A 27,108-nucleotide genomic window follows, 5' to 3' on the forward strand; every position below is an offset into this window, starting at 1 on the left:
GTGTTAAAAGCACACCCGACCCAACCCGATCCGAAAAATATCCGATTCAGATTTAGACTCGCGTGGACATAACAATTTAGTATGACTTAACCTTAAAAATTTACCTGACCCGACCTGACCATATAAGACCCGATCCGATCGTCCGAATTGACACCCCTAATTATAATTACACATATACGTGACCACATGGAACACCATGCATAAGACAATGACATGTAGACACTTAAACCACGCCAATCTTCTTATCTCCTCATCCTTCACTAACAACTATTACGATTATTTTCACTCATAAGTTCTTCATTAATTTTTCTTACAAGTTAAGCCCCACAAATCAAGTGATATCAATATTCTCTTTTTCTTGGAGCATTCTCTTTTATTATTTTTCGGGGCAGGTGAATTAATAATAATGCCCTTACTTCGTGACAGAGTATTTAAGAATAAGTCGAGGATATTTTGGTGATTATTAAAAATATCTAAAGGCGAGTCCTAAAAAAAGGTCATATCGGGTACGTTATTATAATTTTGACAATACAACATGCATGTAGTCAATGTCATGCATGCATGGTCGTTTAAGGGACCAACAATGCATGGGGCCAAAGTCGGTTGGCTATGGACTTACACTTCCAAGCCCTAGTGCATTGGGCTCTTTCTTTTGCCATTCTTCTCAATGTCTTCATGCAACATCTTTCTATTAATTTCGTATGATTGTTACACTGTTATTTACGCGAAAATTCCTTAATTTTTTATTAGTTAACATCATGATTTGATTGAGAGAGTGATATGTCAAATATAAATGAAAATAAAAACTGAGATTGATTTTTTGGGCTCCATATGTTGTTTAAAGTATATGATTTGATACGATGGAGTAGATCCTAATACGTCGCCGTCTTATTGATGAAATCTTGGTTTCCTGGCTAGCAATTCAATCAATGTTCGTATTATCCTTTGAACTTTGAAGATATTGAATTCATGGAGGGAGAGAATTTTTGAATGGCATACAAATATGTCTGATATCCCAAGTTGTTCAGATATTTTTGATTCATGTATAAAAAAAATATATATCGTATATATATATACAAATTGGATCTAGCTAGGTAGCTATAAATTGCCACTTTATCATCTGATCTACAATTGATGTGACTTGTAAACTTGCAATGAATTGATTTTTCTTCGCGTCGGGGGCTCATTATGGAATGGAGTTATAATAATTTTCTCCGCAAGTTTAAAAAATTTATTTGATACATGTAAAACCTTTAATTTTACATATTACATATATTTTTTCACTTTGTTCAATAGATATTTAGGGTATATTATCTTAAAAACACCCGATTACTAGTAACAAACATAAATTAAAAAAAGTGTTTTGAACGACCATATAAACGATCTTAAATAAGTTTATTTTTTCCCAATAAAACACTGCCTTATTAGCCAAAATACTCCTATATACAATTATAACATGTCAATTTCAAATTAATTGAAGATTTCAAGTCAATAATAAGGGATAGATATTCTAGAATTGTATTACAGATTTTGCAATAAGCCAATAATAGAACACAAAATGAGATAATGCCCAACCGATCTGATCTGATTCGAAAAATATCCGATTTAGATTTCGACTCGCGCGGACATAATAATTTAACATTATTCAACTTTAAAAATTGACCCGACTTCATTAGATCCGAGTTGAACATCCAAATTGACATCTCTAAATACTATACTACGGCTGCACAAGATTAGTCCGTAATCCTTGCGTTTGAAAATTTGGGTTACAAGCCCATAAAACATTGAAGCTCCAACCCTAATTATTATTGCATAAACCCCACAAACCCAATCAATATTTTTAATTTTTTTTTTACACTATCATCCTTATACGGAGTAATTATTCTTTTAAATTAGCTGACATACTATTCGACTATCGGACAATATTAACAAATAATTTGTCTATCTTTTATGAATTATAGGTTTAAAAAATAAATTATGTGGGATAATTATGCTGATTTTTTTCTAAACATATATATTTAAAATACGAGTATTATCTAATTATTTCGTATAGTTTTTATTCATACATTAGCAAACTCCAAACACAATAATAGAAACGAGTCAACATGACCAAACTGAGACAGCAAGCACTGCGGACACAATCCAGGAAAAATCAAAATTTAACATAGAAGAAGCGCCCAAAAAACCCACTCAATTCTGTAATTGGCGCCAAAACAGTCTCCCACCTTCTCCGCCATTTTCAATTTCCCGCGAACTCTCTCTTTCTCCTTTTCACCATTTTTATACTCTTCTCCCTCTTTTTCTTCAGATCCATTTCTTCTACTTTCTCTCTCCTCAACTCACTTCACCTCCTCACTTTCTCTCTCTAACTTCACACCAACTTCTCTCTCTTCTTCAATCTCCCTCACAATGCCGACAATCGCCGATCCCGTCACGTCAGTATTTTCCGGTGCAACGCCGCCGAAGAGACGGATCAGGTCAAACTCTACGCCGGAGGATGATATTCCGGCGACACCTCCGCCGAAGTGGAAATCTCCTCGTCGCTGTAAAAACAGTAGTCCGAAATCTCCTTCAAATGTCAGTTTTAGGGTTCGTCAACTCGATTTTCTACTTTAGTTTTTTGTTTTTTGGATTTGAATTTTGAATTTTGAAATTGATTTTTGGTGCAGGGAATTGAGAAGGAATTTAGCGAAAAGCTTGATACCTCGAGCCGATCTCCGTTGAAGAAGTCGTCTGATAATTTGTTTGCTAAACCTAAATGGAATCCAAGAGGTTCATTTCTTTCTCCTAGTACCGTTAAGTTTAAAACTTCAGTAGCATTTGCAATTAAATTGATTTATGGATTGTATATTAGCTAATCTTAAATTACAACAATTGAATATGAGGTTAATTGTGGATTAAAATTCGGTGCAATTTCATTTCTTAGATTAGATATAAGTTTAGTGTCAGTTGTTCAAAATTTAGGTTATTTTCATAAGCTTATAGCTGATATTGGTTGACGCTTCAAGATTACGTGAATTTTGGGAGTTATGTTGGATGGAAAAAGCTTATGTTGATGAATTTTATGGATAAATTGAATTGAATTATGTTTAAGTTAATTGTGGTATTTGTGGATTATTTTTGGTGCAATATAAGTTGTTAGATTAGATATAAGTTTAGTACTAGTCGTTCAAAAATAAAGGTTATTTTTATACAACATACTCCGTATACATATTTTTGATTATGGTTCATAATCGAATTCTCGTGAAAGTTCTAATTTGTTGAACTATATGGATTAATGAATAGATTCTGAGCAAATGAGAGTTGTGAAAGAGGCATTGCATGTGTCGACCTCACCGTCAAGTGTGGTGTGTAGAGAAGATGAATCAAGGAAGGTTCTAGAATTTTGCAAGACTAGTGTGGAGAGTCAAAAAGCAGGGAGTTTATATATATGTGGATGCCCTGGGACAGGAAAGACTATGGTTATGGATAAGGTTAAGCAATCTTTGCTTAGCTGGTCAAGCGAGGTGAGCTACATTTATAGTTCAAGTAACATATTCGGTGTACCTATTTGATCAGTTGGTTTTGCTAATGAATGTTGATGATTTGTAACGATGGCAATTTAAGAAACAATTTGATCAACTTGATTGTGTTTATGATGTTTCACATTAGTGATTAATTTGGATGAATGTTATGTTCCTGATTTCTTCTTTGCTCAGAATTCACAGTAGCACTTTATTCTCCAAAGTTGGATGAAATATGATTCTTGAAAGGAAATTTGTCATCATCTTTTGAAGTTAAGGTGCTAATGAGGGTTTTTAGGTAGAGGACCGATGAAGCAATGCTAAGCTCAATTTGTAATATTCTATAGGTTCAATTTCATGATTGCTTCCTCTTTCCTCTATGTTTCATGCTAAGTAATTAGTAATATTTAACTACAATGCAAGTTGCAAGTGGATACTAAGCATCCGATTATATGTATTTGGATTCAGTGAAACATCACTTTGCTATAGTTTTAGGTACAACTTGATTTAATCTGTGTAATCTTGGCCTTTTCTTAGCGCTCTTGATATAGATGATTGTCCTTTTCCATGTTCAAGTGCATTTACTATTTCCACCTAATGCTCATTTTTGAAAATCATCTAATTGTCCAGGCAGATATTGAGCAACCAGATGTCGTATTTATGAACTGTACTTCTCTATCAAAGTCCTCTGATATCTTTACCAAGGTATATATATCATAAGTGAGCATAGTTTTCTTAAATTTTTTCCTGTACACATTATTCAATCGTCGTCTGCTTTTGAAGATACTTCAAAATATTCAACCAAAGAGGAAGATTAGTGGCTCAACTACTGCTCTAAAGCACATACAAAACCATTATGCCCATGATGGAAATCTAGGCAACAAAATGATGTAAGAAGCCTCTCTGAAATGTTATACACGAGCCTTTCAGTTTTGTGGTCATATAACTAATTCACAGTTTTCCAATGCATCAGGTTATTAATTATTGATGAGCTGGATTATCTAATTACTAAGGATCGTGAAGTACTTCACGAACTTTTTATGCTCACTACACTGCCATTCTCTAGATGTATATTAATAGGTACTGCTGAAAAGAAATTTATCTATTTTCCCTAGTAGCAAAGACCTTGTCCTGACTTTTGAGCATTGGATCCTGTAATGGTTCTCATCTAATTGAACTCCTTTCAGGCATTGCCAATGCAATAGATCTAGCAGACCGATTTCTTCCTCGACTGCAATCACTGAACTGTAAGTTCTTATTGTTTCTATTGCATTTTCTTGCTTCGAATGTGTTCACTTTATCTGAGCTTGATGTGAAATCATTCTTGAACCATGTGCCATATTCAAATTCTTTATGGTTATGTGCTGAAGTTTCAATAAGCAGCAAGCTGATCATAACTTATTCAGTGCTGCAATGACCATCCTGCTGAATTAGAATTGGTTTAGTCAAACAACATCAGTGTTTTCAGTTGTAAAAACAACGTACCTTTTTCTTCTCTTCCTGGAATGTTGAGAGTCTGCTGTACTCGATCTCAAAAGAAGTAATAAATTTGTCAACTTGTGGGACATTAAGGATTAAGTACTTTGGCAAATTATACTCTAACCAATTGTTTTTGACCTTTTGGCATTCTAAGTCTTTTCCATTACAAGCTTGTAAAATGACTGCAAGAAGAGGGGATGCCTCCCAATCTTTCATGCCAATTACTAATACTGCTCACTGATGCCAGGTAAACCTTCTGTTTTGACATTCCGGGCTTACTCAAAGGATCAAATACAAAAGATTCTTCAAGAGCGGCTTGTGGTTAGTTCATTACTCATTAGTGATTGGCATGCATGAATTGAATATGTTAAAAGTAGAACTGTTTTAAAGAAAAACAATTAGGATGACTTCCTTACTTGGATTTTCTTTTCTCGAGCAGGCACTTCCTTACGCGGTCTTTCAGCCACAAACCTTGGAACTTTGTGCAAGAGTGAGTTTTTTCATATCTTCTTGGATTTTGATATTATTTCAAATCGCTCAATAAAACAGGAAGCTTGTAAACATTTTGTACAAGGCACATTTAGAGGTGTAAAATGCACTCTTTCTATGGGCCAAAAAATGTTTATTTATGTTTTAAATAATTTGGTTTATCCTTCATATGGAAGTTTGATTATTGTCTCTACTATGATTTTGTGGTAAAGCATCTTCTAAATTAATATGGTATCAGAGTTATTTAGTGTCTGTTGAAAAATAATGTCTAATTCAAAGTTCAAACATCTGACATTTGTAATGCTTTGATGACAGAAAGTTGCAGCTGCATCAGGAGACATGAGGAAAGCTTTAAGTGTTTGCAGGTTTGTGCTTTTCAATGTTGTTTATAGCCCCTGGTGAATTCTAGTATTTTACTCGCACAATATATTCTTAATATCCTTTTCATTTGGTATTCGGATTCAAAATAAAAGATATCTAGGGCAAATGTATGCAGAGTTTCAGATGTCAAAAAATAATTTGTATATGTTAACACAAATTGCTAGGCTTCCATTTCTTACATAAAAGCACTGCCTCAAGTACTCAATTTGTAATAGTAGATTATCAATAAACAGTTGTGTTCTAAAAATAATGATAACAATTAAAAAATTGATAGTCATGTAGTCTTCAGTTGATGCATAAAAACATATAGTGGCATACAATGCAAATTTCTACCTACAGTAGTTCAGACTTAGTCCTTTGCATGCTGTTATATTACTACTAGTGGATTGGGTAAATCTGGGTATCATAGCTGACAAAAGGATCTGAAACCTGTACATATTTGTTGATTGGTTCTTTAATGATTCAGATTTGGCAGCTTGTGCTTTCTAGCTGCTAAATTGGCAAACTGATCAAATATTATCCATGCTATGTGATTTCATAAGGTTTGATCCTTATATTTGGTCTGTTGGAATTTGAATATTAATCTCAAACCTCTTTTCCAGATGTGCAATTGAAATTCTAGAATCAGAGACAAAGGAGAATGCAAGTAATCTTGATAATTTGTCTAGTGAGAATGGATCTGACCAAGAAAATGTTCCAGCTACCCCTGTCCTCCGGGAGATCGACATTGTAAGTCTTCAAGCTTTCTTCTAAATTACTTTGCCCAATTATAAAACTCCTGATAGCATCTTCCTCTTTTACTACTACCTTGACATGTCTATCACCTTTGACTGTATTTTTCATTTCAGGTACAAATACATCATATGGCAGTTGCTTTGTCAAAGACCTATAGATCCCCTGTAGTGGAGACCATACAGTCTCTTCCTCAACATCAACAGGTATGTCTTTGATTTGCTCTTTGCTTCTCTGTATTTCCTTTTGCAATCCCATCAACATGTTTTGCTGATAAAGGGATCTATTCAGCCTTGTTTATGTTAAATTATGTCTCTTAGTTTTCTAGGTGAAATTGTCAGTATATAAAATCTTTGCATGTTATTTTGGTGATATCTTCAAATTTAAGTTGTCTTGTCAGAATCTGTATCTGTCAACTTCGGCATTTGGATGTAAGATGCTTATCACAGACAATTGTCTTCAAATTTAAGTGCTTATCACGGACTGCTTGCCACTTAACACTATAGAAAAAAGCCTCTAGCTGATGTAAGATTGTAAGGTGCTTGAATTGGGAGTGTTGGACCACTGTGACTAGTGTAAAGTTGGTAGCTGCAAAATAGAATGGTTTACCTAGGGGATGTAAAATGAATTGACTATAATACTCCATTTAAATCGTTCTCGTTCTTTAACTTCAGTTATCCAATGCTTGCAAGGTTAAACTTATTCTTACATTTGTTGTGGCAATAGATCATTCTTTGCTCGGCAGTCAAGCTTTTCCGTGAGGGGAAAAAAGAGTCTATTGTTGGAGAGGTAATCTCTCTTTTCTATTCAGTGCCATTAATGTTGTTTCGAGGCAGATTTGTTGACTCACATTGAAATGCTTTTTCTATACAGCTTAATAAATCATATGAAGCCATATGCAAATCTGCTAAACTGAGGTCTGTAGGGATCATGGAGCTGTCAAGTATGTGCAAAGCATTGAATGACCAGGTAATTTATCTTCCAATGTCCAACTTAGCTATTTGGCTGTTACAGATAATTGATATTAATACTTTGAAGCTCTTGGTTCTGCAGGGACTGTTGAAGCTTGTTCGGTCTCAGAAAGGAGAAAAACTATCCTTGAAAGTCGATGCATCAGATATTACCTTTGCACTGCAGGTCTGTTATAAAAAGTTTGAAAGTTTGTTTGTCAAATTATCACTATCTGTATTAAATGCTCATCCTGCCTGCTCTGAATGGTACAGGGAGTTCGTTTATTCCGCAACTGTCTCCAATAATTAAATCAAATTCTGTCAATGTCCTACATAGTTGAAGGATCTAACACAGCTGAAGGTCCTCAAAATTTTGAAGGTAAGACAACCACTTAGTTTTATATAGGTTTTGCTACATTTAGCTGTACAAAGTGGAAGAACTATACATTATCTTACAGGATAACTTGTCTAAAAGTAAGTTCTAATGACATGACAGGCTATTACATTATAACATAAAGAACATTGACTCAGTGAGTCTATAGTTGATGTGATCATAATCTATTCAGATAGTGATGCCTTATAAATCAAACACCTAAATTTGAGACATTTTGTTGACTCACGTACACTAAAACTTCGTTTGTGTAACTTCAATGCAGTTTTCAGATCTGATCAAGATCTTAGACCATGAGCTTCACAGGTTGCGGAATTCACCATCCATAGATCATACAGTCAGCTTAGATAGAGTTATTCGGCGGCTTAATAGCAGGCCCCAGCAGAAAGGATCATCTTAGGTGCAGATGCATTGGGAACTAATTATACAACATAGCGATATTACATACTAAACTATCACATGTAGAACAATTTATTTATTTATGTCAATAAATGTGAACATCAGTATCTATTAACCATACATGGACTGCAGATGCACCAAAATAATTCACTCTGCAGATTTCTATGTACGTTCTTGAATACAGCGTACTAATTTTTGGTTTTGGAATGTTGAGGATAATGTTGTACAAATATTGTTAGTCATTGCAGTATAAGTCTCATGGGATGTGCTATGAATAACAGTAATCTGGTTAACAAAACATTTCATCTGAAAATGAAATGACAGGGTTATTCATGAACTGCAATGTGCAAAATACCATATTATGGTGATGTTTAGTTGTAGATACCGGATTTACTGATCCATAGTCTGAAGGGTTTTCAAACATACGGAGTATATTTTAGAGCTTGGGCATCAGTTTTCATTTTGAGGAATTATATGTTTCTTTCCCACGACGTGATTGAACCCTCCCTTGTTGCTATGAGCTCGACAGAGGCAACCCCTAGAGAGAAGCCAATATGATACTTGCATTTGTGACAGTGAATTATGCCTCCTTCCCCTGCATTATCCATAGTTATCCACAAACCGTCAAACAGACTAACAATCATTCATAGTCTAACACTCTTAATATTTGTGTCCATCAACTAACCTGCTAGCAGGGAAAGAATTTTCTGTCTCTTCCTTTTGACACAATTAAATAAAATATATACATCCATTAAGACGTTAATAAACTTGCTTATTAACATGTTAATTTTTATTTACATTTTTAAATTTTTTTAAAAATGGACAGTCAACATGAAAACTGTTTATAATGGCATAACTGTATAACTATGAACTCTTTGATTGAACAATTGACATTATGTAATACTCATAATAAATTTGCAAGAGTTCTACTGAGGTTAGAAAACTGTACTAATGACATTGATAATTTGCTCATATAGCCTAAAACTAGTTCTAACATTTTTGCCCCTTTTTTGACGGAATTTACTAGTTGTGAGCTGACTTGAAATATAAAGTTATGTCCAACTTATCTTATTACTCGTAGTAAACAGCAATGACTACCACAATTTCTGATTTAAAAAGTACTCGTACTCAACAATAACAGATTAACAGGCACAAAATTCATAAACATAATAGGACACAATGTTAAATTGGAGCATACATAATATAACATATAAATGCCAGCTCAATATTAAATTAACTAATATTCCGTACCAAATTGTTTTCATAGACTAACCACAACACAATTGTTAAAAAAATTGTGAATGGTTAAAGCAATGTCACTAGCATAAGCCGACTAAAATACGAATAACAACCGTAGCTATGCTCAACACACAAAAGATGCAACCATCTAATATCTCATTATCCGCGTGTTACCCTAATCGTCGAACAAGCTAAGCATGTTATCTTCATCTGATTCTGAATCCTCTTCCTTCTTCTCTTCCTCCTTAGAAGCACCGCCTGAAGCATCACCGCCAGTAGCTGAAGCCACTGCAGCTACTGCAGCGGTAAACTTGCTTGGATCCTGCAGACATTACATACTCAAAAATGTAAGTGAAACATAAAGGAGCAATAAACATTACAAGCGAACAAAATCTTAAGGCCAATCCCAGGCCATTTCGGGAATTTCCTTAACTAAATATATGGGTAGTTTCGGAATAAAAAAATAAAATAAGAGCTTTTACTCCAATCTCGGGATCAATTAGGAGTTCCTCAAATTTATTAATCATCAAGCAATAACAAGCATACTTACAAGAAAGGAAAAAACAAAGCAACTAACCTTAAGGAATTCTTTGACTTCTTCAGCTTGTGGGAAAGTGTAATCAGTGGCAACAGCAACAGCCAACACATTCTTGTAACCATTGATGAACATGTGAGGAGCAGCTGCAAGTGTAGGAAACGAGATACTGAGCGCGAGAGCAGTGACATTAGCAAGGCCAGAAGCAAACTTCTCGGCGAGATCATCTTCAGTCAAGTCTAATACTTGAGGATCATAGACTGAACCATCCTCGAAAACCTTTTCGACAACAAGACCATAGGAAAAGGGTTTGACAGCAAGCTTAGCTAGAAGCATTGCTTCAGAAGAACCCACTTTGTCACCCTTCTTAATGATCTCTACTGGGGTGATGATTTCGACTGTACCCTTGTTAATTTTGGTTGGGATGTTGAGAATCTATTCAAACATAAACATAGTTGTCTTAGGTTATAACAAACATAAAACTGATGAACTTGGAAAAAAAAAATGAACGTCAAGGGGGTTAAAATGACCTGAAAAAAGGAGGTTTGAGAGGGATCAAGTCCGGTGTTTCCGGGTGGAATGACAACATCAACTGGAGCAATGAGACCGACTCGAGCTGGAGCTCCGACCTAGAACCAAAGACATTAACGTAAGGTCATAGATGAAGAACCATCAACAGTTAGTTCACACAATATATTGACTTGTTCTCATGAACTAGTAATCTATTACCACTCAAATTATAGTAAAGACGACACTTAAAGAGCGATGCTAATTTTTTTATTAGGGTAAATGACAAATGATGTTAGACGAGATTTAAACTCTAGTCTTAGCACCACACTCATAACATTAGGTAATCGAACTACAGTAATACTTATGAAGTACCATAGATAACAAAGTAAAATGCAATTTTTAAAAAGATAAAATTGCTCAACCTAAACTATTTGACCCTTCCAATAAGGATTTTTTTTTTTTTTTTTTTAATTAATAAGTAAAAGGACAAAATTGTAATTAACCTTGGCTGTATTTGTTGAACAATCAGCAATTTATGATATTTTAAGGCATACATAAAATTAAGAGTATGTACCCTTTATCATAAAGCTCATGGGAAAGTAGACAACTAGACACTTCATAATGAAAGTAGAGACTTTAGAAAACATTTAGGTATTACAGGTAAATAGTAGCAACGTTATATTAGCACATTTTTTAAATTTTAATTTTTTAAAAATATTTGGACAATAGTAGAGAATGTTCTAGTTAGTTTTTTGACAACGGCCACAACTTTTATCAAACCATATGAATTACACACGTCAATGAAAATATGACGTATGCAATTATGATGCCACGGGTTTTGACATTCATTGAGCACGACAAATCATCAAGAAACAACAACAAATTGTAGTTCAAGGACATAACTTGTTAACTACGTATTTAAATTTTCATTAAGGTATAACTAACATGGTATACTTGTATAAACATGATTTACTTAGATAAACACCTTTTATTTTTTGTTACAACCAATAAAAACTTGATATACTGTAGCTAACTCCACAAAATGGACCACCACCAAGTTACGCAAAAAAGCAAAAGCAAAGTAATTTAAGAAGAATATGATACTCCACTATTTTTGTAACACCTAAGCTATTGCAAAAACTTTAAAGATGATCTTCATAACTGCGAACAATGTCAAAGCGTCTTCAAATCTATCTAAAATGAATCTATGTATAAGTATCACTCCGTAATTAAGAGAGTGATATAATTTTACAAACATTTCTTTCAATATAACTAGTGTCTATTCCATCATTTTTCACATCACAGGTTGCTTATTAATTTTTTCATTTTTAAATTGAGGAAAGCTTATTAACCTTTCTAAATTATAACTTCATAACCTAGCTAATTTGAGCCACTAGATCATTTTTTTTGTAACACATGATAGATCAATACTTAGGATAACAAACTTAAGATTTCACACTAGAATAATTACAAGGGTAAATCTAAAATATTTTGTTACTAATTCAGTTGATCTACATAATTTTTAACCTATGAAATTAAAACTAACTAAACAAATCAAGGAAATACCCTGCTAACTTGTTATGTACGGAAAATATAATTTCCCAAATCCCAAAATTTCCATGCAAACTTTCACACTAGATTTATAGTTAAAACATTTTTTGTACAATCAAAGCTTTAATCTAAACGTAAATAAAATCATAACAAAAATATATTACCCTGTATTTGCTAAGTTCCTCACGTACTTCCTTCAAATCACCTTTAGTAAAGATCAAACCCACATTCCCCTGAAAATCAAACCAAAAAAACCCACAAAATTAATTACTACTCATGTTCATAATATTTATAATGACTATATTTTGATAAAATCACAACAAAATGGGAAAAAAAAAAAAAAAAAAAAATTACCGCAAGGAGGTCCATAAGTGGTCTGATAGTTTCGTTACCAGTTTCTTGGATATAAGACTTAAGTGCACGTTTCATCAAGGTGTTTTTACCCATCAAAATGACAGAATCACCTCTTAAACCTTGACGGATTTGTTGGAGTTGATTCGAGCCGACGTTATCGGCTAAAACAACTAGTATCTTAGAGTATTCATCGATTAATTTTTTGAGCTTATCACTGTACCTCTCTTTCTTCTCCATCTTTGATTTTGCAGCTTTTTTTAGGACTGCCATTTTTCAAAGATGAAGATGATCAAGATAACAAGAACAGAGTAGTAATAAAGAGAAAACGTTGAAAATGTAGGAGATGATTGATGATGAATGAATGGTTGATTATATAAGTAGGGTTTATAGGTTTATGTAAAGGTGGACGGTTGTGATTTTATGGGAATAACGTGGAGATTTGTGATCAGGTGTATTAATGTTGTACACTTTTAATCTAAATTACTTTTTTAACTTGGTTTTTGGGCTGAAAACTGTAATAAAAAATAATACTGCTTTTGGATTGGGCCAATGAGTGAGCCTTTCAACTTTATAAATTCGGCCTCATAGATAAACCAAGTTTTTACCAATAATAAAAATTTACTACTCCGTACTTCGTATATGAAATACTCTGCACTGTCTGTAGTTTTCAAGAGTAGATTAATTAAAGTCCAGAGCACACATAGGCAGGCTAAACAGGAGAAAAAGAAAATAGAAGCTTTGTTCAACATTCAAAAACATTAAACCAGGCCACCTAATTATACTTAGCTATGACATCTGCGTGGTAAGGAAACTACCCTAATCATCGAACAAGCTAAGCATGTTGTCATCGTCGGATTCCTCGACTTCTTCCTTCTTCTTCTCCTCCTCCTTTGGAGCGCCGGCTGAAGCAGCACCGCCGGTAGAAGAAGCCACTGGAGCTACTGCAGCAGCAAACTTGCTTGGATCCTGTACACATTGAAAATGCAAGTGAAACACGAATGAGCAATGATAAACATATCAAATTATCAATGGATCAAACTCCTAATGTCAATTTCGGGGTATTTTGGGGTTTTCCTTTACTATAAAGGTTATTGTAATTTTGGAATAAAAAATAATAGAATTTGACTTTTAAGTTTTACTCCAATCACGAGATCAACTAGGAGTTCCTTGAAATAACAAGATACCAGAACAAGTTTTAAGGTTAATCAAGCACTAATATGCAAACCAATTACAGTACCAAATAGAAGTAGGAAAAACAAAGCAACCAACCTTCAAGTATTCTTTCACTTCCTCAGCTCGTGGGAAAGTGTAATCAGTGGCAACAGCAACAGCAAGCACATTCTTGTAGGCGTTGATGAGCATGTGCGGGGCAGCGGCGAGGGTGGGGAACGAGATACTAAGGGCGAGTGAAGTGACATTAGCAAGCCCAGAAGCAAACCTAACTGCGAGATCATCTTCAGTCAAGTCTAACACCTCTGGATCATACACCGAACCATCCTCGTAAACCTTCGTGACTTTAAGACCATAAGAGAAGGGCTTGATTGCAAGCTTGGAAAGCAAAGCAGCCTCAGATGAACCCACTTTGTCACCCTTCTTGATGATCTCCACTGGAGTGATGATTTCGACTGTACCCTTGTTAATTTTGGTTGGGATGTTCAGAATCTATTCAACCAAAAAAAACAAGTCCAAGGTTAAAAAGAATACTTCAATTGGAAAACTTCAAAAACAGTTGAACTTGACGATGAACAGATTGACCTGGAAAAAGGAGGTTTGGGATGGATCAAGCCCGGTGTTTCCGGGTGGAATGATGACATCAACAGGAGCAACGAGGTTAACACGAGCTGGTGCACCAACCTACAACCAAAAGTCATTAACATTAAGATCATATACATGCATGAAAAAGTTATTTTCCATTTTTATAGCTCAAAAAAAGTTATTTTCCTCGGAAGAATTACATGTTTTTATGCTTAAATTAACCATTGATAAATTGATCAATTTGTAACAAAAAAGACAGAAATGTAATGAAATCATGTGGCTAACTTTAAAATAGATAGAAAAAGAAAGTTATTTCGTCTATCCTTAACTATAACTTTCAATTTGTTGTGTACGTAAACTGTCACAATTCACTAAAGGCAAGCAAAAATAGGCACTAATTTGATGTTTGTAGTTAGTAACTTGTCAACAATTCAAACTTCAAAACATATTTTCTCAAGTCACATAAACTAACTTCAAAACATATTTTCTCAAGTCACATAAACTAGTTATGAAAGTGCATATACATACTAGTGATGTACAAGGTCATACTACTCCAAGATACTATAACAGAAATTGAGAAGACTATCTAGATAGAAATTAAATAATAAGCCGGATAAAACCTAATAAGTTGAAGCTAACTCTAAATGTCAAGTGTTAGATGATAAGCAAGCTAAAAAAAACTCGAAAGTAATTTCAATGATTAATAATGGCACAGCATCTAGCAACCAATTCGGCATAAAATTTACTCACTCAATGGCTCAATCTAGAAGAAAAATAGTCATCACCTTCTTCCAATCATTTGTAATTCAAAAATAAAAATGATTTCATATACTCTTTGTTTTTTTTTTATTACTTCTCAAGTGAATTCTGTCGTTTACAAGTTACTTAAATCAGCCAGTTTACAATAAATAAAATTTTCATGTTATACAAATGCGACAACGTAAATCATTCATGCTAGCTAATTAGTGAAGTGATTAATTCATGATAGATTGTTAAGCACAACAAAATCTAAATTATGCGTTCATAACCCTAGCTTGTGACATTAGATTTATACGTCACAATAACATATAGAGATTACATTCATCCTAAGTACCAAACATAAATAAAATTAAAAATCTCATATCAAATTTATCCTTGATTAACAAATAACAGTACAGTCAACCCCATAATAGCCATTATCACACTATAAATAAACAGAAAATATTCCAAAAAATCAAAGATAATATGAAATAATTGCTTCAAACTAAACGTAAAAACCCTAAAAAAAATTTAAATATACCTTGTATTTGCCAAGTTCCTCACGAACTTCCTTCAAATCACCCTTAGTAAAGATCAAACCAACATTCCCCTGAAAAATCAAACAAAAAAAAAACCCATTAAAAAAATAATTACAACCCATTAACATAACATTCAAAATAATCATAAATACTTCAAATTTGAAATTTTACATAAAAAAATAAAATAAAATACCTGGAGAAGGCCAATAAGAGGTTGAATGGTATCATTACCAGTTTCTTGAATGTAAGATTTAAGAGCACGTTTCATCAAAGTATTTTTACCCATCAAAATGACGGAATCACCCCTTAAACCTTGACGAATTTGCTGAAGTTGATTCGAACCCACATTGTCAGCAAAAACAATAAGAATTTTGGAGTATTCATCGATCAATCTCTTGAGCTTTGCACTGTAAATTTCTTTCTTCTCCATCTTTGATTTCGCAAGCTTTTTACCGACCGCCATTTCTGATGATGATGATGATCAACTGTTGAAGAAGAGTGGTAAAAAAAATGGAGGAGAGCAAATGGTAAAAAAAGAAAGTTGGGAAATGAAAAAGAGGTGAAATCTGAGTGGTGGATTTTTATAAGTAGGGTTTTGTGGATTTGTGGTGAGGTGGACGGTTGTGATTTAATGGAAGTAAAACGTTGTCATTTTTTAAATGGGTGAAGATTTTTGAGAGGGTTAAGTTATTTTTGGAATTAATTAATGTTTGTTTGATTTTAATTTACTTGGTTTTGGGCTGATAATTCAGTTATAGTGATTAGTGAAGAAGATTTTTTTTGTTGGGCCTCTATTAATTTTGCATCCAATTCAATTTACTACGAGTAAGAGCTTTTTGAAACGATGGTTATATTTACTTACTCAATTTATTTTAATATTGTTGTCCAAAAAAAAAAAAAAAAAGTATTTTAATATTAGTGCAAAATGTAACTATTATTTTAAAACGAAAAGAGTAAGGACCTGTTCTGATTGACTGAAGTGAGCTGAGCTAAATTGAACTGAACTTATTGGAACTGAACTGAACTATACTGAAATGAATATTTTATGAGAGAAGGAAATTAAGAACTGAACTAAACTAAAAATAATCTGAAGAGAACATGCCCTAATAGGTAAATTCAACTTCTATTGTTAGATATGGATTACAAAATCAACTGAATATCACAAACTTATATATAGCTAGCTAGTGGTCACACCGTGTGGTCAACCATTATGAGGATTACTTTGTTAGTGTTATAAAGATTACTCACTTGGTTAAGGGTTACTAAATCAGTGAGGGGGTGCTTGGCCCGAGGTTATTCATTCGGTTAGGGGTTGCTAAGTCGGTTAGAAATTACTTGATCAAGGGTTACTCAATCGGTCAGAGGTTACTAAGTTGGCCAGAGATTACTCATCAATTAGGGATTACTTGATGTGTGTCAGTTAGTCACATGGTGTGACTAGCCGCACATAAAAGTTGCTGAATGAATATTGGGTTTTTAATTTGGTTTTGAGTGAGAAAGTCAATCTATGTCATATGTGGACATGTGGTTTATGAATTTGTTAGTTTAAAGGTTGAGTAATGTAATATTTATTGTCATTTTATCTAATTCTAGTAGAGATAAATATTGCACGTGACAAATTTTATTTGATTGAGTCAACTTTGTTTCGGGTCTAGATCAAGTTTTGCAATATTGAGTGGAATTAAGGCTGCATAATTTGGGTCTTGCAATTGGGTATACGTTTTTTAAAATGGTTGCAACATTTGCTAATGTTACAACTTAAGGTAAGCTCACATATTACGCTTTTACATCTAGTTTATTGTAATGAGTACAATTATTAGTTGTTCACATATATTAGTAACTCTTTTGGAATTACCCACCACATCATGATTTTGGTACAAAAGACAAATGTAATGTTGAAATGACCAAATATGTGTTAATATGCCAAATAAGTGAATAACCCCTTCCGGTCCGAGAAGCCCCAAGAATGACTCGTGATTCACCATCCTATTTCGCATATTATATCCGTTTTATAATAGATCATTCCAACACTTTCTTACACATTATTATTAGATTGACTATCTATATATGAGTATTAAAGTTAATAAATAAATAACTTAAAGGGACACTATGTGAATCAAGGACTCTGTAGTTTATATTAAAGCTATGTTCAATTCACGTGATCTAATTTTCATATTTGACCAAATTAATACCTTGATTTTTCACTACTACTCTATAGGATAAACATTTGTCTAAGGAGAGGGAATTAAATCAATATTAATATGCACCATCCAACTATGAAAAAATAATAACTTTTTTAAACTGCAAAAATAAAAAATATAATGAAAATCAAAAGAAAAAATTGTAAAAAGAAAATACTCGTATTTGATTTGATCCGATTATTTCTGAAATAAGTTGATACGGAGCATCAACTTTTTTTCTTTTATTTTTTTCTTATTTATATTTTTTAAAGAAATTAAAGCAGTTTATGTAAATCTATGTGCCCAACACAATTGAACACTTATTTTGTAAAAATATAAGCCTAAAATTCTAAAATTACATGGTCCTTTTTCTTTTCCACCCACACTTACACACTACACACTGTACAGGGACTGAGCAAAACTATATGAAAAACCGAAAATCCGATTCGTAATTGTTTTAAAAATTAGGGTACCCGATTCAATAACCATAACAGTTCGGGTATCCGTTCCGATAGTTTGTTATCGAGTATGGTTATTAGGTATCATTTTAAAATTAACGGTTACTCTATTCGATAAGCAATTTTTTGTTTTTTTTCCAACTTAAATCTATATTTCCAAAATCTAAACTCTTATTTTACTTCATAATCACTTTATAATATCAATGATTAGTAATATTATTAATAATTTGGTCAAGATCATGTGGTATTGTTGTTAATTAGTGTTAAATGATATCATAATAACTACATTATTAAGTTTAAGTATCATTATTGAATACCTGGTAATTGATCCGATAATCTGGGTACCCGAAACCCGGGTACCCAAACTTTTCGGTTTGTTTATGGATATTCCATATCACTTTTAGTGATACTAGCTTAAGGCTTGTGCCATGCACGATCAGTCTAATGTTTTTAAGAAAATTAATAATATCCAACAAATAAAATTTGATTAAACATATATATATATACACATCAAATATATAGAAATTATAATGTTATAATCTTTATTAATAGGCAAAGCAAAAAAATTAAACAAAAATAGATTTTTTGGGCTGCCCAAACCCAAAATTTTTTTTAGCCGGGGTTTGGTTTGATAAACATCAAAAATTATTAAAAAAAAACAAACTAAAATCTCCACTAAAACTATTAGCAAAAGTGCACAACACACACACATGTCAATTGTCACTACGTTTGGTATGGTGTGTCTTTCATTATGCAGATCATTTATGAATGACAAATGTAATAAATTCTCAACTAAGTGTCTTGGCAAAAGATATTTTTTTTTTTTTTTTTTTGCTTTTACGTAATTTATAATTGTCAAATGATTGATATTTTTTTCCCTAGATTTAGACATATGATATAATTGTCAAACACAATATTTATTTTATAATAATACTATACTCTATAAATCCTTAGTTTGTGATAATATATACGTAGTAGTAAAATTTCAAAAACAAAATTGTAATTAATTTGAATGTATAGTTATATTGAAATTGAAATAAAATATTAGCTAGAGGTATTTGAAAAAAATAAATTAAGTGATGAAGTAATTTCTATTTTTTTTTTTTTTTGAGGGATTTGAAGTAATTTTTTTAACATTTATAATATGATCGAATCAATGTATTATTATGTTTTTGGCAAAATTTAATAATACTCCATTTAAAAAATAATTAAAATGTAGTTGGAATAATTATTTAGGTAAATGTGTATAGAAAATAATAAACATCAAGTAAAAAGAATATATATTTGCCATAAAATTTATATGAAAGATATGAAAAGATATTATTATAGAAGCAAATATTAACAAAAAAAAAAAGATTAAAAAGGGATGGGGAGTTTGGAGGGAAAAAATAACACCAGGATGTGACATGTGTCACTCCCGGTGTCTGTTTTAGTATTAACTTACTAGATTAGTATTCGTGCGATGCACGATTTAATTAGAATAAAAAAAATCAATTTTTTTTTTGGTGCAATTGAGGGGCAAGCCCCAGAGAGAAAACAAACAAAAGCAAACGGAATAAAATAAAATAAAAGAAAACAAACTAAAAACCACACCAAACTAAACACTAAGCTCTTCCTCTCCGAACAAGCCTAGCTCTAGCAACACCACTCAAGTCCTCCAACAAAACGGCCCGAAGATCCCGGGGGACTACTTCAAAAATCACCATCTTTTGAGGAGAGTTGACACCATAGTTCGCTAACCAATCCGCAGCTCGGTTTGCTTCCCTATAGCAATGACTAACCGTCACCTTCCAACCTTGTCTCAAAATGATGGCTTTGCACTTGCGAATGATGTTAATAAAAGGAGAGTTGGCTGGACACGGCTCAACCAACAAACGAACAACAACTTCCGAATCAACCGAGAGCTGCACAAGACGATGGCCACCATTCCACGCTATCGCAAGCCCACGCAACTCCCCCAACAACTTGGCCTTTGTATTGGAGCAAATCCCACAATTAGCAGCAAAAATTTCGTGTAGCTCACCATTGCATCCACGAATCAACCCACCAGCCCCAGCTTGGTCTGGGTTACCTTTCGACGCACCATCGGTATTGAGACGAACCCAGCCTGTTTCGGGGTTTTTTGTGATTCCCTCGGATACTGGTCACGTTCTGCCGACAATGAGACTTGGACACCTGCAAAACAACGAATATTCCGGTGACCGGAATATTCGCCTCCGACGATCAAGTTAGTGATCGGAAACCGGAAAAGGCTAGAGAGAGAAAGTAGAGAGAAGTTGGAGCTTTTAGTGCTCTATATTTATGTTACGTCAAAATCCCCCCTCCCATCCTAAATGATTGGGGTATTTATAGGGGTAGGAACATGTGCCCCTCTAGGGTTTATAACCTAGAATTTCGTGACATGATTGGCTGCGCAATCAGAGGTCGCCACGTGTCATGAGGGGCGCCGTTTTACGGCTTTCAAGGGTTTCTCGGGATTTGGGCCTGAGGTCATCAGGGCCTTTTTCTCTTTCTGATGTTGTATTTGAGTATTGAAGGTACTTGACATGTGGCACCCTGTCAGGTGGACACGTGTCCCTCTCTCATAGGGCCACGTGTCGCCTTCTCATTGGGCCACATGTCACTATGAGATTGGGCCACGTACCTGGGGTATTTTTACCCTAAACATTTGCCCCTCAGAGGGGGTGGCTCGTACACTTACTGGCCGCCTCCTCTGATCTTGCATTCTGGACGTCTTGGTACTCTAGGTTGAGTTTATCTCCCATTTGCCCTGGACGTCCATATACTTTTGATTCAAGGCTCTTTTTGCTACCTGGACGTCCATATATTTTGTTCTGGACGTCTTCATACTCTGGGAGGAGCTTATCTCCTAACTACCCAGAGCGTCCACATCAGTGGAGCTGGACGTTCTGATACTCTGGGAGGAGCTTATCTCCTAACTACCCAGAGCGGCCACAGCAATGGGGCTGGACGTTCTGATACTCTGGGAGGAGCTTATCTCCTAACTACCCAGAGCGGCCACAACAGTGGAGCTGGACGTTCTGATACTCTGGGAGGAGCTTATCTCCTAACTACCCAGAGCGGCCACAGCAATGGGGCTGGACGTTCTGATACTCTGGGAGGAGCTTATCTCCTAACTACCCAGAGCGGCCACATATTCGTCGAGATAGATTGGGCTTCCATGATTTCAGACGTACTCTCCGGCTCTTTAATCATGCTGCGTACGCCTGAATCGTCTGAGAACTGGGCGGACGCATTGTTCTCTTAGATATTCTCAAGTTTTGGAGACTAAGTGTTGAAGGTGTAAAACTCTTGAATTTGTCACTCGACTCATTTCAACTCACTTTGACGTGCCGTCAATTGTCCGTCTGATTTTTTCACAAGTTAACAGAACCCTAACGTCATTCTATCCTTTTCTTCGAGTAATTTCTCAAGAAATGACCGTTTGAATGTTTAGGCGGGAAAGATGGTTTTACCATTTTGCCCCCATGAATTCATTCTATAAATATGGGAGGTGAATTCTCATTTTCACACTTTACCCAATTGTGAATTCTAGAGAGAAGTCAGAGCGTTCTAGTGAGAGAAAGTAATTTTTTCCTTAATCTTCAAGAGTGCCGCCGTGAGTTTGAGTTTTCCGGGAATTTTTTGAGTTTTCCGGTCAATCTTCAAGAACTTCACCACCACCTTCAAAGTTTTCAGAACGTACAGAGGTAGGCCGTCTACATTTTCTCTTTTACTTTTACTTGTTTTCTTTTTCTTTTACTTCAATTCTGGATCCATACTCGGCTTCGTCCGACTCTCCTCATGAGGCCGGCCGTTCGCCTGGGACTGAGGAGTCTAGAGTGGACGGAGAAGAGTTGTCTCCTCCTTGGAGTGAGTCTATGTCTGGTGCGTACATACTTACCCCCACTTATTCTTCTCTGTCCCCTCAGGCAATGGCTAGAACAATGCGTACGTGCGATCTTCATGGGGCCAGGAATCCAGACGGTAGTCTGGTTCACCCTAGGGTCCCTTATGACCCTAACAACCCAAGTACCATGGAGGTGGAGACTACCTCCACCACCCAAACAACGACCGCCTCCACTGGCTCTCATCACTTGGCCGTGGAGGTCATTTCTTCTTTTGAGGAACGCCAACAAGCTCAAGGCGCCTCGTCCACTCTTGCTCCGGGACTTAGGTTCCCTCAATTTGCCAGTTCAGTCATGGATGGGGCCGAACTGGTAGCCTGCAAAGACCATCCTACCGATCTTGGGGCGGACGCTGCTGGTTCGTCCGTCCCCTCTTCCTCTCAACCTCTTCTTCAACTGGGCGGGGCGGACAGACCCATGACGGGAATCTCAATTAGGGAACCGTCCGACCTGCCTATTCGCAACGCCCCTCCTTCGGGAAATCAAGCGGACGCTGCCAAAGACAAAGGCAAGCGTCCATTAGTTGAGGAGGGCGTTCCTTCTTCCATGGGCGTACATAGATCATGAGGCCGAAGCTCGGCCGAGGCAGCAGACCTGGACAGGGTGCTGTCTTCAGAGTTTGGGAGTGCTCCTTCTCACCAAATGGAAGAAGAAGAAGTTGAGAAAGAGGCCGTGGGTGAGACGGCCGAAGGTGAGGCGGCGACCGAGGAAAACGTCGCCAACATTGACAACTTCAGGGACCCGTACGCTTGTACGGTCGGAGAGACGGCCCTGAAGTTCTTGAAGAAGGGCTTTGAGGAGTACAAGAAGTCCCTCCATTTGGGGGAGGGATTCGAAATACAAGTCCCCAGGAAAGCCATTGCTGTGGCTACCTGGGATGAGGAGAAGCCGCGCAAATGGGCGTTTTACGTTTACAGGGCCGCCTTGGATGTAGGCCTTCGCTTCCCTCTTCATCCATTCGTCCGGACAGTTCTGGACGAATACGACATTGGCCTCTTCCAACTGACGCCAAACATTTGGTTGAATATTTTTGGGTACTTAGTGACGTGCATCTGCAAGGGTTTCACGCCAGACTTTGCAGTCTTCTGTGAGATGCACTCACTCACTCGGCTGGAGAAGGATGTGGATGGTTGGCTCGTCTTGAGTGCGACCAGGGATTACATGGTTGTGGTCGACCGTGTCAGTAAATGGAGGGACTGGAAGCACCGATTTTATCGCATCAAAACCCAAGATGCGGAGTTCAACCTCCGTATGAACAAGTGTCGTCCAGACCCAATTCAGCTCGGACGCGGGGACCATAAACCTGACAAGCCGCCCATCCATCCGAGCCACGAGCACCAGCTTGAGCACTTCAAGGTCAACCGAGTCAAGCGGGGTAACAAAACTGAACGTGTCCCTAGCCATTGGGTTCCTCTTGCCAACTGGCTTAGGGACACTACCTTCATGTCTGCGTACGGCCTGTACCAGAACATGCCCCAAGGTGGACACTTAGATATATAAACTTTTTGTACGCACGTAGAGTTTTTAGAAAAATATTCTAACACTTTTGCTTTTTTTTCTCTTTGCAGCGAAGGCGTACGCTATGCTGGACTCAGCCCAAAAAGGGGAAGTGGAGATGTCTGAGGTGGACTTGGCTCGATACAAAGCTCGTTTTAAGATGTACGAGCAACTCAAGGAGGTAAACACTTAGTTTATTTTTGGAGTTTCTCTTTCCCATTGTCCGTTCTGCTATATTGGGAGGAGCCTGCTTCCCGAGTTTGTACGGACACAATTCGTCCGTTCATACCTGTTGGAAGGGAGCTCCTTCCCCATTTCACACGGACACTGACATGCTTTCTGCCTTGTGTAATTTTTCTAACTTTGCTTGTGTTTTTACAGTCTTCTTCTACTCCGAGGGCGAGGAGGAAGCATCCGGCTTCGTCCACTCCTGATGCGAACGCATCTAAAAGGAGGAAGACAGTTGCTACCAAGACGCCTTCACAATCCGCGGCCAAGGCGAAGTCGCAGACTGCTACGACGCAGTCTCAAGGAGAACAGGCCCGGCTGACACAAAGCGGGGTCTCCAAGCCCGTGGAACCTGTTGCTGATCAGGTCCACGATGAGTCCGTCCCTTCGGACGGTGGGGATAAGTCAACCCCAGAAAAAATGACCGGCTCCTTCACGATTCCGGGAGTCGAGAGAGTCAAAAAATCTGACTGGCTACATGCCAGTGAGTCGGCCAGCGATGTTGATGCTGGTCGTCCAGAAAACGAGGGGGAGGCCTCTTTTCCGCCTCCTCCCACCAATCTCTCTCCTCCAAGCTTCTCCACTAGTTAGCCTTCTTTCTTTATTTTTGTACATTTTTATTTGTACTTGTAAATTTTGGCTAACTCTTCTCGCACGGTCGTCCGCAGATATCTCAGAGGAGTTGCAAATGAGGCTGCCCGGTCAGTCACTGACTGGCGCGGACAGGAAGGCCATGCGCGAGGCCATGGTTCGCGCGGTTCACCAAGCGCAGCGTGATAAGCTGCGGGGAATCAATGAGGGCTTTCTCGGCCCAATGCTCAACTGTACTGCTGAGGCACGTCTCCTTTTCTCTATACCTTTTCTTTCTAACACTTAGCAAATTTTTCTATATTTGACTAAGTTTCCTTCTTCTGTCCGCAGCTCTTCCTCCGCCTGAACGCCTTCCTTGAATGGAAGGATAAAGAGAACGAGCGGCTGAAGCAGGCTTGGCTCGAGATCAGGAAGGCCGAGGACGCTGTGACGGGGACGGCCGTCGTCCAAAGGGTGCATTTTGAGACCCGAATAACCGCGTTGGCCGACAAGGCAGCGCGGCAAACTGAAGACCTGGTCAAACTGGGCAAGGCACTCGAAGAGGAGTCCTTGGCCAGGGAGGCCATGCGGGTTGAGAGGGACGAGGCCGTCCTGGAGAAAGAGAAGTGGAGGCTGGGCTTCGAGGCATCTGAGGCCTTGAAGAGTGAGCTGAAGTTGGCCCAAGCCAACCTTAAGACTGCTTTGGACGAAGCGGACGCGTTGAGGGCCGAGGTTGAGGCCTTGAAGAAGTCCGTTTCGGACTATGCTGAGCAACTAAAAGCTCCTCGGCCGCCCAGCGCGGAGGAAATCGTCCGCATTGAGCAGAATGCCGAAGACAGGCTTAGGGCATACTTCATCGATGCCTTCGAGCTGATGGTGGATGATGGTGAGGCCGCCTACTATGAAGAACTCTTCAAGAAGCGGCTGAACTATGTCTGCCTCAGGGAAGAGGCAAAGAGGGCCGGCCAGCCTCCTCCCGAGCTAGTAGTTACTTCGCCCGAGTCCGGAGAGGACGAGGGAGAAGAAGGAGATGAGGAGGAGGAGGCGGACGACAGGGCTGCCAAGGTCACGGACGCCAAAAATGCGGAGGAGCCTGCCAAAGACAATACGGCTAAATAGAGCTCAGGTCCTCCAGCAGCCGTCTGCTCAGCTTCCAAGCTTTTCTTTGTTCAGCTTTCTTTGTACTTAGCTTGTACTTTTCTTTTCTGTTTTTAATTTGAAGCCGCCTGTTGGAGCGATATTGTAAACATTTCCGGCCGCCTTTTGAGCGGTCTAATCAATGAGAATTTTGTCCGCCTTTTGAGCGGTTTTTCAACTCTGTTTCATACTTAGCAATTTTTTGCAATTTTGTGTTTTTTGAATGATTTTCGTACGTCTCAACATTATGCCTTTTCGTACGTTCCTAGGGGTATGCCCCATTATTCGGTGTTCGCCTAGTCCATTCTCTAAGTGGTTTGATTAACTTGGTAGTTTTTATACCTTAAAGGGTATGACGACTAGCAAGTTAATCAAATCATAGTAATGATTGCCCTTGGACTAGGTGAAGCACCGGATCAATTTAATTGGCCGTTCGGCTATCATTGTACGAGTAGTCCGTTGAATCTATCGCTCGGACACACCCTAGAAATCCCAAGTATTATCTCAACTTAGAGATTCCTTGCTCGGCCGGGCTAAATTCCTAGGTATGCCCTTGCCCTATTTGTAAAGGACACTTGCTTTTTAAACAAGTTCAGTATACCTTGCCTCAACCGTCCGCCTTGAATTTGTGCGGACGCATTGTTCTCTGAATTGAATCAGTTCAGTTTTTTTTTTTTTTTTTTTTTTTTTTTTTTTTTTTTGTGTGGCCGAATTTCTATATTGGGAGCAACCTTGCTTCTTTTTCACTTCGGCCATTTAGTAAGAATGATAAGCCGTGTTGCTATATTGGAAGCAACTTAGTAATTCATTTCATCCGGCCTTTAATCACAAATAATAATATGCAAATAATAACAAATAGTTCAACAATGCCTGACTTTTCATTAATTTTGTCAAAAGTACATTGTTGTGGCCGTATGGCTTTAATTACAAGGCTCGGTCAGTAGACCTAGCTGTATACACAGCTTTTTGGCTAAGTACTTAAAGAAATAAAACTTAAACATGATATTTCTTCAGATTATCAGTGTTCCATGTCCGTGGGATCTGACGGCCATCAATTGCCTCAAGGCGATATGTGCCGTCTCAGACCTCTTCCCTGATTCGGTACGGCCCCTCCCAATTTGGGGTCAACTTGCCGTCCTCATTGGCACGGCCAACAGCTTCCATTTTTCTCAACACTAGATCCCCCATTTTGATCGGCCGCTTAGACACTCGGCGGTTATATGCCCTTGTCATCCTTAAGCGATAAATTTCATGCCTAAGCGTCGCATTGCCCCTAGCTTCTGGAAGAAAGTCTAGGGCAGTCTTCATGGCCTCCCAATTGGCCGATTCATCATAAAGCATTACCCGCAAAGTGGGCTCGTACATTTCAATTGGGAGTACAGCCTCAGCTCCATAGACCAAAAAGAATGGAGTCTCCCCTGTAGAACTCTTTACTGTTGTCCGTATGGACCATAGCACATTGACCAACTCGTCTGCCCATAGGCCGCCTGCCTTTTCAAGCTTGCGCTTGATCCCATTTGAAATCAACTTGTTATGCCCTGGTTATAGGCCTCAACTTGACCATTGGCTTGTGGTCGGCCGACTG

General features: G+C 37.2%; 3 protein-coding genes across 4 annotated transcripts; 1 reads left to right on the plus strand and 2 right to left on the minus strand.

The window, feature by feature from the left end:
- The first annotated feature begins 2,217 nt into the window (after positions 1-2,217).
- LOC145571661 (cell division control protein 6 homolog B-like) lies at positions 2,218-8,581 on the plus strand. 2 transcript variants are annotated; one of them, XM_081630687.1, is made up of 17 exons: positions 2,218-2,589; positions 2,670-2,772; positions 3,286-3,506; positions 4,134-4,208; positions 4,287-4,393; positions 4,477-4,583; positions 4,691-4,750; positions 5,230-5,303; positions 5,422-5,472; positions 5,787-5,836; positions 6,455-6,581; positions 6,701-6,790; positions 7,311-7,373; positions 7,458-7,553; positions 7,638-7,721; positions 7,808-7,913; positions 8,191-8,581. In XM_081630687.1, exons 1-16 carry the CDS (start codon positions 2,410-2,412, stop codon positions 7,838-7,840), a joined length of 1,521 nt encoding a protein of 506 aa, XP_081486813.1. In that variant the 5' UTR covers positions 2,218-2,409; the 3' UTR covers positions 7,841-7,913; positions 8,191-8,581. The 2 variants fall into 2 exon arrangements, with proteins under 2 accessions (XP_081486813.1, XP_081486814.1); XM_081630688.1 differs by having other exon boundaries at positions 2,218-2,577.
- A 947-nt stretch (positions 8,582-9,528) lies between these two features.
- Positions 9,529-12,890, minus strand: LOC145571662 (large ribosomal subunit protein uL10-like). The gene is made up of 5 exons (XM_081630689.1): positions 12,514-12,890; positions 12,324-12,392; positions 10,629-10,727; positions 10,141-10,533; positions 9,529-9,885 (listed from the first exon to the last, which is right to left on the minus strand). The coding sequence occupies exons 1-5, from the start codon at positions 12,781-12,783 to the stop codon at positions 9,739-9,741; spliced, it is 978 nt and encodes a 325-aa protein (XP_081486815.1). The 5' UTR covers positions 12,784-12,890; the 3' UTR covers positions 9,529-9,738.
- A 439-nt stretch (positions 12,891-13,329) lies between these two features.
- On the minus strand, positions 13,330-16,008 carry LOC145571663 (large ribosomal subunit protein uL10-like). The gene is made up of 5 exons (XM_081630690.1): positions 15,739-16,008; positions 15,548-15,616; positions 14,269-14,367; positions 13,783-14,175; positions 13,330-13,479 (listed from the first exon to the last, which is right to left on the minus strand). The coding sequence occupies exons 1-5, from the start codon at positions 16,006-16,008 to the stop codon at positions 13,330-13,332; spliced, it is 981 nt and encodes a 326-aa protein (XP_081486816.1).
- Between the last annotated feature and the right edge of the window lie 11,100 nt (positions 16,009-27,108).

The sequence above is a fragment of the Chenopodium album genome, chromosome 12, assembly GCF_948465745.1.
Source record: "Chenopodium album chromosome 12, dcCheAlbu1.1, whole genome shotgun sequence".
NCBI classification, from domain to species: Eukaryota; Viridiplantae; Streptophyta; class Magnoliopsida; order Caryophyllales; family Amaranthaceae; genus Chenopodium; species Chenopodium album.